The sequence below is a fragment of the Cebus imitator genome, unplaced genomic scaffold (genome assembly GCF_001604975.1).
Source record: "Cebus imitator isolate Cc_AM_T3 unplaced genomic scaffold, Cebus_imitator-1.0 Scaffold28, whole genome shotgun sequence".
Classification (NCBI taxonomy): domain Eukaryota; kingdom Metazoa; phylum Chordata; class Mammalia; order Primates; family Cebidae; genus Cebus; species Cebus imitator.
This window is the reverse complement of record NW_016107343.1, coordinates 8,724,957-8,737,175: the sequence shown is the minus strand read 5'-3', so window position 1 is coordinate 8,737,175 and position 12,219 is coordinate 8,724,957. Positions and strand designations below refer to the sequence as shown.

General features: G+C 45.1%; 1 protein-coding gene across 2 annotated transcripts in view; it reads right to left on the bottom strand.

Annotated features, from left to right (window-relative positions):
- Positions 1–383: 383 nt before the first annotated feature.
- Positions 384–12,219, bottom strand: part of GRIK4 (glutamate ionotropic receptor kainate type subunit 4) — a 337,584-nt gene continuing 325,748 nt past the window's right edge. For both annotated transcript variants that reach the window (XM_017523559.2, XM_037736753.1), the window contains 2 exons: positions 7,146–7,264; positions 384–3,305 (listed from right to left, as the gene is read on the bottom strand). In XM_017523559.2, the coding sequence (XP_017379048.1) occupies positions 2,949–3,305; positions 7,146–7,264 (476 nt within the window). In that variant the 3' untranslated portion in view covers positions 384–2,948. The remainder of the gene's footprint in view (positions 3,306–7,145; positions 7,265–12,219) is intronic.

Below are 12,219 nucleotides of genomic sequence, written 5' to 3'. Positions count from 1 at the left end.
ATCTGACTAGAGTTACCCCAGGTATCAATAGATGACTATTCTGTGAAAGTGCATTTGGGAAGACAAAACCCCAGGAATCCTGAACTTCATTAACATATGTATCCATTTTGGGGGGTGGGGGCGGATTGGCTCAGGCTCCCACGATTAAAAATTGAAAGAAGCCACCTAGACTTTTCTGGGATCTGAACAAAGAGCTGAAGCAGGGGGGAGTGTGGGGGGTTCCTGAGTAGACAGGGAGGTGGAGAGAGGGGGAGAGAGGGCAGGTGGAGGGGAAGACACAAAGTGGGTTTATGTTTTTATTTGCTTTTCAAGTCTGGTACCTGGATATTAGACACACTGAACCATACTTTCTAAACCCAAATAGCTTTCATCCATCACTAACATTTCAGGGTTTGTTTCTGTTTTATTGTAAATATTCCAGTTGAAGAAAGATAAACAGACAAGAAAAAACTGCTTTATACAGTATACAGAGTCAGATAGAAAATACAGAGTGGAAAAGAAAGCCAACAACCAACAGATAAAAAGCGGAGACAAACCAAGGAAGGGTACTAGCTGGTTGCAAATTCGCCCACCATCTTGAGCGAGGTGCAGGTCTGCTCTCAGCAGCTAACAGAAACCATCCAGTGCTGTCAATCTTATCTTTACTCCACACAGAGAAAGAAACAGACTATAAAGGATGCATGGGGACATTTATTTCACTAATCCATTAAAAAAAGTTTGCTATTGATCAAGATAGCCTGCTCATAAAAACGAGTTTTTTTAAAAAAACCACCCTTCCCGCCCCAAATGGGATCTGACAGTAGGAACCAGGTTGTCAGAGGCCTGGGATGAATCTGCACGTTGGAGCAGAGTGGCACCAATGGGGTCTGTAGTCAGCCAGCCTTCGGGTGCCCTTTCCACCAAATCCACGTTTCTCCACGAGGCTCAAGGCAAGGTTTAAAAAAAGACACAAGTGTCTTGCACAGCTTGTTGTCATTTGATGGTTAAAGAGAAAAAGGAAAAAGGATTCAATTTCATGGGCGAGGTCAGGTGAGGACAAAATGGGTATCCATCACAGGAATAATCAGGGTACCATTTGGCCCCCAGGATGGCAGCCCTAACTAATTGTCCTGGCATGAAGAGGATGCTGACCAACCCAAATGGCAAAAACATGAATTAAGCTCATCATCTTCCAAAGATGTCTTTATTTTAGTACATTTGCAACAGCGACAAAAGTGAGGACAATTCCATTCAAGGTGGTGGCAGCGGTGGTGGAGGTGGAGGTGGTGGTAGTGGCTGTTTATTTCTCTCTCTCTGAATTTTCTAAGTTTACAATCAGAAATTGCATAGAATTTGTTTTCCATCAGCAAATGAGAACTCTCTGCGTGAAACTCCGGAATGGTGAAGCCAAGCAAAGGTCAAGCAGCTGCAGAAAGACTCATCCCTCCCATCAGATGTGTGCTCTGGACCCTGCAAACTTCTCACTCACATGGAGAGCAGTCACTAGCAGTCACCTGATAACCTGGCCAGCATCAGTAACTCCTATTTGGTGGATGGAAGAGAAGTTAAATGCTTTACCTAAAGTCATACAAGGTGGGGGCTACTGCCCTAAGCTGAGGTTACGACTCAAGAGTTCCTGGTTCCCAGGCCTGTGTATTGACTAGGAGACTCCCCCTCTCTCCCAGGAACCTAGCAAATTCTTGATTACTTAAGGTCTTTCTATTTAATAAATACACACACACACACATACACACACACACACACACACACACACACACACACTTACTTGCACCCAGGTCTCACATCTAAGTAGCGAGAAACCACCCAATCCATGGTAGTCTTGTGGGTCTGGCTTCATAGGCAGCCACTGAGTTTGATTGAAAAGAGATGCAGTTGACAAAGTATGCACCATACCAGCGGGGTGACCCAGTCCTTCCTCTTTTATGAACGGCACGTTCCAACGGAAGCCAAGGCCATGGTATGGGAAAATTCTATCTACTCCTTCCGCTCCTTAAACGAAGTCCCAGGATACTTTGTGCATTCTGTTCTCCTCCCCTGTCTGTCTTCAGAAATTACATTCACAAAAGATCAGATCAAACTTAATGATAGTGAAAGTCAGAAAGAGAAAAGGAAAGGAAAGACAGATTAACCCTTGACATCCTAGGCGTTTCAAGGTCTCTCTGAGTATATATACGATGAGTTAACTGCTTTTTGGCATCTAAAAATTTACTTCAGTGGACTTTTATTTGAGGCTCTCCATCTGATTCTCCCCAAGACCCCTTCTTCTGTGCCCCTCAATCACCACACAGAAAGGAGAGTTAAGCACCTGAAATCGGATGCACTGGTGACTCAATATCCCAAAAGTCAGGAAAAAGAAGAAATAGGGATTATTTAGACTTCCATTCCCTAACCCAGCCTCCCCCTCCAAAAACCACAAAACAAATGAACAGAACTGAGAAGAAGACAAAGAAGAAAAAGAGAGGAGGAAAGAAAAAACAAAAAAACATTAACAAAAATGTACAAATCCAAAAAAGAAAAACTTCCCTGTTTAATTTTTTTTTTTTCTGTAAGAACTAGACGGAGGGTACACTGGCCCCTTCCTAGGGGGAAATTCAACTGATGATTCCACCAATTCATTGGACTGGTCTAGCCAGGGACCTCCCCCCACCCTATACTCCGTTATTTTGGCGAGAGGGAAAGGCCCGCCGGGAGAAGATGGGTCCTTGTGCCCACGAGGGAGAGCCGTCCTTTGCCACTTGGGTGCAACGTCTCCGGGTGGACCCCGCTCCCTGACCGGGCGCGGTCTCTGGCTGGGGCGTCAGGCTCTTTGATCTTTTTTAAAAGTGACTGGATCCGAAATCCGAGAGGTGTCTACGCTGTACAAGTCCGAGCTCGCGGCGGACAGCGGCGCCCGCCCCGCCCCTCCCCTCCCGCCCCGCCGGCCTCCGCGCGTCCTGCGGCCGCCGGGGCTACTCCGGCTCGCTGCTGTTGGTGGTCTTCTCCCACTCCAGGCTCTCCTCGCTGCGGGCGGGCGACGGCCGTGCCCGCAGGCCCTGGAAGCGGCGGCACTCCGGGCACACGCGGATGTGCGTGCAGCCGCGGGCCACCAGGGCGGCCTCCTGCGCCAGTCTCTGCGCGAGCTGGTCGGGCTCCCCCGCCCCGCACAGCTTCCCGTTGCTGAGCGTCGCCGTGCCCCGGGGCCGGCGCTCCTCGGGGATGGGGGGCCGGGGCGGCGGGACTCCGGCGCGCCTCCGGCGGGGGTGGATACTGTCCTGACACAGGATGATGCTGCGCAGCTCGGTCACCATCTCCTGGCAGACGGACACCTGGAGGAGACAGCGAGGTCACCGCCCAGCCTCTCAACCAGCCCCCGCGGGCCCCCTGCGAGTCCGCTGGGATGGAGGATGAGAGGGGCAGAGGTCACAGAATCGTGTCATCTTAGGATAAAGGCCTTTCAGTTCATCTCCTCACTCCACTCCCATGCAATGTTCAAACGGCCTCCATGCCATAATATTCAAGAGCCCCACTAACTCATCTCCAAACTTTGAACACCTTCAAAGACAATGATCTCACTTTTTGTTTTTGCACATTTCCATTAAATGCTGCTTCCTTTTACCCAGCTAACAATTTCTATTCCTGAAATTTTCATTCATTGATTCCGGTTAAATTTGGACCTTGAAGCCTCCTAAATAAACAATTCCTCCACTATATGTCAGTCTCCCAAGTGTTTGAAAAGGCTACCATGCCTCTGCGAACATTATGTTCCTTAGGCTATTCTCGTTTCCTTTAGCCAACCAGTTACAGCTGGAGACGGATGTATCCTCATAACTAAAACAAGAGCAACGACTACTACTACAGGTGTACCATCTCCTAATATGAAATGCTTGGCTCCAGCGGAGTTTCAAAATTCAAAATATTTTGGATCCTTTAGGAGGCTAATACAATGCACCAACAGTATAGTATGTATCACAACCAATGTGTCTGGGGCAGACTTGAATTCAAACCCACTAATATTTCTGTAGCAACATGTATGTACACTCACACCGGGTGAGACAGTGACCACAAACATCAGTCAAGCAAAGTCACCACTGAGTGTGTTTACATCAAACTAACAAGGAACTTGGAACTCTCGAGGTTTTTTAGGTTTCAGAACTGTGGATGAAGAATATAGGATGGGGCTGGGTGCAGTGGGTCACACCTGTAATCCCAGCACTTTGAGAGGCCTAGGTAGGTGGATCACTTGGGGTCAGGAGTTCGAGACCAGCCTGACCAACACAGTGAAACGCTGTCTCTACTAAAAACACAAAAATTAGCTGGGTGTGGTGGTGCATGCCTGTAATCCCAGATACTCAGGAGGCTGAGTGGGGAGAATCACCTAAACCTGGGAGGCAGAGGTTGCAGTGAGCCAAGATTGTGCTGCTGCACTCCAGCCTGGGCAACAGAGTGAGAACCTGTCTCAAAAAAAAAAAAAAAGGGGGGGGGGGGGAAAAGAAAAAAAAAAAAATACAGGATGGGCCTGCATTTTTTTTTTTTTTTTGAGTTTTGCTCTGTTGCCCAGGCTGGAGTGTAGTGGCACAATCTTGGCTCGCTGCAACCTCTGCCTCCCAGGTTTAGGTGATTCTCCCCACTCAGCCTCCCGAGTACCTCGGATTACAGGCACGCACCACCACGCCCAGCTAATTTTTGTGTTTTTAGTAGAGACAGGGTTTCACTGTGTTGGCCAGGGTGGTCTTGAACTCTTGACCTTATGATTTACCTGCCTTGGCCTCCCAAAGTGCTAGGATTACAGGCATGAGCCACTGTGCCTGGCCAATGGGCCTGTATTATTACTGCTATTACTATTATTACATTGATTTCACAAATGGAAATGGAGGCCCAGAGAAGTTATGTATCTTGCCAAAAATCGACCAATAGCTGAACCTGAACTTGGGACCTCAACCTATCAACTCAAAGCCCACACATGCTCTATTGAGTTCTCTACTCTGAGTTGAAAGGACACTTTCCTAGACCATATGGGAGCAGAAGTCTTCAGTTCTTTCATGTTCTTTCGTCCAATTCTATCAATGGGAAGGTTGTTCTACCATAAAAGAGCCAAATGGCTAACACAGCATTGACTCTTATTTTAGCTATTGGGAGTGCTCTAACTCCTCACTGAATTTTTCAATGTACTTCCAGACCATGGGTGAGCTTTGGGGAGAATAATGAAATGTGAAGCAGTTACAGAAAGGTGATGTCACCTAATGGAATGTGGCCTAAGTTAGGTCTCCCACTTGGATTATAGGCCCCCATCACATCCCCCAATTGTTAACTAAATAGCAGAGACAAGTCACTTAACCTCTCTGTGCTTCTAATAATAACTACAACAAAAACAGTATCACCTGCCTAATCTGTTACGTGTGACAATAATTGACAACATAGATTTATTGACTGTCTCCTGTGTATATACTCTATTCTCTACTGTGTGTCAAGCCCAGGGATAAAAGACAGTCTTTACTTCAGGCAGCTCAACCTCTAGTAGGGGGCTGATACCATAAGAATTGCAATGCGGTGTGCAAGCGCTCTGTGCATAGGTTACAGTGGTGTTGGGAAGGAGAAGGATTACCAATTGCTGGTCCAGGGGAGACAGCAGGAGGAATGATGAAGGATTCACAAGGAAAGGAACACTTGATTTAAGTCTTAGGGAAAAAGTAAGGACCATCACCTTTTAAGGCATGGGCAAAAGGAGAAACCCAGTAAAGCTGGAGAGAGCAACACGAGGGGAACCAAGTGTGCTGGGTGCCATGCAAGGCAAGGGAGGAGAGATTCTGAAAGAAAGTATCCCCATGATCAAGGGACACAATGTCGTCCAATAAGGCCCAATAGATTCTTTTTGGTTTGGTCCATTGGGAGAGGTCAGACCTTTAAGCCATGGCCTTTCAGTGAATGGGTGGGGAGAAGCCAGGCTGCCCTGGGTTGCGGACCAAATGGAGGGTAAGGAGATAGAGACTGAGATTCTCTCAGCTGGATCCCCTTGGTTTGGAAGAGGAGAGGGATAGAGCAAGAGCAATAGTAATCTTCCTATTATATTAAAATATGCAGACACATGCATAATCGTGGATTGTAGAAAGCAGGCAGAAAAAACACAGGGGAGAAAGAGGATAATCCTGGAGTAGCTGAGGAAAGACAGGATCAAGGAAGAGAGAGCGGGAGGACTGGGGTATCTGCTGCAGCTGCAGGGTGGCTGAGCTGTGGGGAGATGTTTAGTGGGGATTTTAATGCAGGGCTGGCCACTCCTGATTTCTTGGGAGATGGGAAGTAAAATGAAGCTCTATGCATGCAGAGGCAGAGGGACTTGAGGAATGGATAACAGCGTGGAAGTCCTACAAGGAGACAGGAAAGAGGCTGAGCACAGAGGAGGACCAGGACTGGCAGGCAGTGTTGTGGTGAGGTCCCAAGTGAGGCCAGACTCCATAGATGTCTAGGGACACTGTCTGTCCTGCTGTGAGGTGTTTCCCCAGTGCCAATTAGGGAAGAAGGTTTTAGGAAGATTCAGAGTTGAGAGACTGAGATAGTTAACGTAACTTTAAAAAAATCTAATCGTGCAATTAACATGTGAGGATTTATATATCTTCCCTGGAGTGGGTTGGAAGAAGAGTGGGGTAAAGTCTTCTTCCTTCTTCTCGAACTGTTCGGTCTGGGTAAAGTTTATATTAACCTGTCTCTGAATTGAACTTATTCAAAATCCCTGAGAAGGAAGATAAAATTCTTGGGTTCACATGAGTCAGTATATCTCTCAGGATCTTTCCCTGCAAGGCAAAACCATATTCAAAATGAAAGGACTGAAGTCATCTTTTCCATAGTAACCTGGTACTCTCACCTATTTTTCTCTACTACATCTTAAATGATAGTTCTAGAAAGCTTTGTTGTTCATAAAAGCTTTTTCACATGTTTATTTGCTGGGCTGTTTCAAAGAAAATTCTGAAGGCTGGAGAGGTTAAGTGCCCCTTCTGTGGCTGCACAATTACTAAGTAATGAAGCACTGATCCAAATCCGCTCTGCTGAGCACAGGGATTCTCATTTCACTGCACTTCCTGTGGGAAGCATCTGAAATGACTTGATATGTGTATGAACCTGTGAACTTCACCCCATCTGCCAACACTATGGATCATACCCCTTTGAAAGTTTACCTCAGTTGCTTCTGAGTGTCTGAGAGTCCATAAAAACTCCAACATAGCCATAAAAATGGCCACGATTAAGCCACAAATAAGAACCACAAAGATTCCACCAATATTCTCCATTCCCAGGCCTGTAAGAAAGTGATAGCAAATGAAAAATATTGTAAAAGATCAGGAACACATAATCATTATATCAAAAATGCTAAAATCATTTAAACAAGAACTTGAGTACTGTAGATACTCAAGTAGACAATCATGTGTCTACCTGACTTGTAGATACCCAGTCCTTAAAGAGATTTAATTATTCATCTGGAAAAAAATGCAGCATAATTGAAATACAATGGAAGAGAGCGATCTTGCAACCGATCAAGGAGCCTGGCAAGAAGCCTACCAAAGGGTGTCTGGGGCTGGGAAGTGAGGACCATTTAAGAAGAGGGCTCAGGCAAACTCTGACAGCTTATAGAGAGACATGACACCAAAATACCTGTACATTCTAACAGTTGCATAAAAGTTTTACTCAATCTTCCTAATGTTGTATTTATGTGACAGAAAAGCAACTGTTTTGCTCAAACCAGGAATAGAAAAAATTATATTTACCTATCTTTGTCAACATGTGACTAAAATATTTATTTGGAAAGTAAAACTTTTTATCCCACCAAACAAGTGGTTCCCAAACCAGCTGCCATCAGAACCGCCTAGAAAGCTTGCTGAAAATATTGATTCCCAGTCCTTACCACAGACCCACCCGAATCAGTGTCTCTACTAGACATGGGGCCCATGAATCTGTATTTTTACAGAAGTTTCCCAGGTGATTCTTTTCTAGCCATTCATAAAATTAGTTTACAAATTGGTAATGTTAGAAGCATTGTGCAAGTTTGCATGTTCCTGGGAATCTGACATCATTTCTGGTCATGTCCTCACTGCATAGCATGATACCTGGCATATAGTATACAGTCAGTAAATACTTATAGGATATGGCTGTTTCATTTCCATCTTGTCAAACATTGAGTTCAGCTATGTAATCAAATGCTTTTATTTGGCATTAGAGAAAACCAAACTTTAGGGGGTGCATCATAAATGCATAACACCCTGAGGTCACAATCTGCAATCAAAAGACATCTTTCGTCCAGGAGGGTCTCTTGTGTCCCGTGTTCTTCAGGAAAGCTTGCACATTTGAATGTCTAGTCAGTAGTGTCCTCACAAAACATGGAGCCTCGTCAGCGACAGGGGCAGTCAGCTTCGCACGGCACTATAAATGAGTCACAGGGCCAGAGCAGAAATCGATGCTACCTTTTGTACCTTGGAAAGCTGGAAAAATAGCCCTATCTTGCCATTTCAGAATGCCCAGGGTCTCCTTTCACAAAGCCCCAAGTAGATGTCTGATTTTTGTTTTTAAAATAACCCAGTGCAGTAGCAGTCCCTGCCTACAACTGAAAATCTGCTCAGAATGACTCTGAGGACTCCCATGATGGACACACCAAATGAACTACACACTCTGATCCGCAGGTCCACAGTCAACTCTTGAGTACTTGCATGAATGCGGGAATCCTCTATTTTGAATAATCAAAAATAGGGGATCATTTAAAAACTCAGTTCTACCTTTTAGGAGGGAGGTGCTTACATGGGCATAAAGCCCTTAAAACACCTATATTTGGAGGCCCCATCTCACATAAAAGTAAGTAGAAGAATGTCTGATGTAGGCGAGTGGGGAAGGGAAACAGCAAACCACCATGGCATGTGTATACCTATGCAACAACCTTGAGGGATGTGCCCATGTACCCCAGAGCTTAAAGTACTTAAAAAAAAAGTAAGTAGAAGAAAATGCACTCACATCTTATGTTAACACCTGCCCCTCTAACCTGGGCCATTTGAGTGGAAGGTTTTCACTCTGGGAGCATTAAGAGCCACAAGAAGGAGGGAATGAAAGAGTGACACTTAAAAGGAATGTACCAGGGAGCTGGCTGGGGTTTGTAGGCAGACACCTCATCCCACAGATTTAGGGGCAGTGAGAACTGGAGTGTTAGCATGTGTATCTGTGCGACATGGATGAATTACCTTTGCGGGCCAGCCCCTGTGGAAGGTGGCCACGTGAACAGCCCCAGTGAATGGGGAAATGACGGTGGTGACATGAAGAACGGCCACCTGCTCAGGTAACTGGAGTCCTCAAGTGACTGCTGAGATTTTACAGGATGCCCCCATCACTTTGCAACAGTTGTGCTTGAGATAGAAAACAGGAAAGGGGCCAGGCACAGTGGCTCACACCTGTAATCCCAGCACTTTGGGAGGCCAAGGCAGGAGGATCACTTGAGGCCAGGAGTTCGAGACCAGCCTGGCCAACATAGTGAAACTCTGTCTCCATTAAAAATACCAAAATTAGCCAGGTGTGGTGGCTCACACCTGTAACCCCAGCTACTTAGAACGCTGAGATAGGAGAATCGCTTGAACCCAGGAGGTGGAGGCTGCCATTTGAGCAGAGATCATGCCACTGCATTCCAGCCTGGACAACAAAGCGAGACTCCATCTCAAAAAAACCAAAAAACCAAAAAACAAAAAAGAAAACAGGACAAGAGCCTCCTTGCAGAGAGTCTCACATTCCTCTTGTTTCTGGAGAGGGGGTTTTCTTTTCCCTTTAGGTCTTCTTCTGCTACCTGTGTTCCAGCTGTGGCCCCTGCCTCCCTAACAGTCACCTCCCTGGTCCTCCTCCAGTCTCTCCACTGGTTCTCTCCTTCAGTATGTTCACATACTCATGTTTCTCTCTCCTTAAAAACAAAGAAATCCTCCTTACTCTCTCCAATTCTGTCTAATCAACACTTCTCTCTCCTTCCATGGCCAAGCTTTTTGAGAGTTGTCTACATCAGAACTATTTTAAGACCTAAAAGCCCTTAAAAATACCTACATTTGGAGGACCCATTTCACATAAAAGCAAGTGGAACAAAATGTACCCACATCTTATGTTAAATGCATTTAAAAATTTTTGCTTCTGATATTACTGAGTGGCAATAAACAGTTAACTTACAATTGGCTGTGATTTCTCAGCAATCATTGCACATACATACAAAAGAATGTTGCAAAATTAAAAATCTAACCAAAAAATTATTTCTACATGTAATGAAGTTTTTATGAATATTAAATTTAAAGATTAATGAAGTTGAAACAATGTTACATTTTGGAGATATTTAATTAAACATGTCTTAATTTAATTTTGCAGTTTCCTTTTTGCATTCTGAAGCCAGTAGTTTTTTTCAGACCTCAAACATAATTTGGACACTCAAAAAGCTTTTAAGCTCCAAGTAACTCTGTCTATGGGATCTAAAGGAGAAAAGAATTCTGTTTTGAATACAATTTTGTTCTTGCTATTCAATCTTCATCTCATGCAATTTTGTCTTGCACCGCTAAGACCACCCTTGCCATGGTCACCAATGAACATTTTGTTTCTAACCTAATGGAAATTTTCTTGTCCTGGTCTTGCATGACCTTTCTTAGCACTTGACATTTTCAGTCACATCCCCATCTTGACTTTTTATAAAGCCACTGCTCACTGCTCTCTTCTGATCTCTCAATCTCCTTTGATTGGCCTGGGGCACATTTTCTTCTCATTTTCCTGCCTTTGGTCTCCTGCCTCCATGTCTTGGCTATTACCAAGTCCTGCTGATTTTGCCTCCTAAATATTTTTCAATTTCTTATCTGTCTCTCTATTCCTCCTGTCACTTCCCTAGTTCCGGCACCCACCATCTCTTGTTTAGACTATTGCAGTAGCCTTTAAAACTATTTCCCTGCCTGTAGCTATTTCCTCCTCAACTCTGCACTCTGTGTCGTTGCCTAAGTGATATTTCTGAAATGCAAAATCTAACTGTGACACATCCTTATGTAAGATAGAATTGTTTATAGTTCCCAGTACACAACATTGTTGCTCTTACCTTCCATACCTTTGTTCCTGCTAATTCCTCTGCCTGGGACCTACCCCTACTCCCCAGACACATACCTGGCTCACCTCAACCTTTCCTTCAAGACTTAGCTCGGAGGTCACCTCCTCCAGGCTGCCTTCTCCACTCTTAGCTGACTTTTAGTTATACTACTTTTGTGTTTTGCTAATAATACCTTGTTTATCACCCTAAGAGTGCATTAAATAATACACTAATTTATCTATCTGGATTTCCCACTAGACTGTGAGTTTCTTGAGGGGAAGAACCTATAACCTCATAATCGTAGTACCTGGCCCATTATAGGAGCTCAGTAAATGTTTGTGGAAAGAATGAGCAGAGAGAAAGAGAATAAGGACATCCCAGATGTAGAGGGCTGCATTACCAAAAGCTCTAGAACCATATGTATTCCTTTCTAATTAAATTTTATTTGAAATAATGGTAAAACTTGACAGCCCTGGTTGAGTGCTCCAGTCTGGTCACAGAGGAAGATGGCCCCGATTGTACTGAGTGGTGGCTGAAGGGGACTGAATATTGACATGGGCAATTCACAACATGGACCACCTGCATTGGGTGGGAGTGTTGGGAGAGTTATCAAGAGGCATGTGGTCTGCACTGGGATAATTTTGATTATATCAGGGAAAGCTTTGGGGGAGCCGAGGTTTAACAGGAAGCTGGTAGAAACCATGAGTCACTGAAACACCCCATAGTCTTCCTTTCCCAGCTTCTCGCATTTCAGGGCCAGCATGTTAATCATGGGTGTTAGCTCCAGCCTCCTGATTCCTGGCTGAGTGGCCTCCTCCTCATAGAAGTGAGGCTTGTATACCATTCGTGCCTTGAGGAAGTTATTGGAAACAGGAAGCAAGAATAGACTGCTGGCAGAGTCAGAGTTGAAAAACAGATGGAGCGGGGAGTGGGAAGGGAGAGTTCGGAGAGCGCAGCAGTTCCATTTAACACTGTCATAAGTCATTCTCCTGGAAGTCAAATGCCTTCCACAGCACATCGACATTCATCAGAAGGGGCCCTTGGTATGAACTCCCTCCAGCCTACAAGGCCCACGTGGCAATCACAGATGCCTCAGCATCGACAAGAGGGACTGGGAAGACACCTAGTCATCTCTTTCCTTCCCTTCCTCAGATGGGACCACGTGTAAGCCGTGCAGGCAG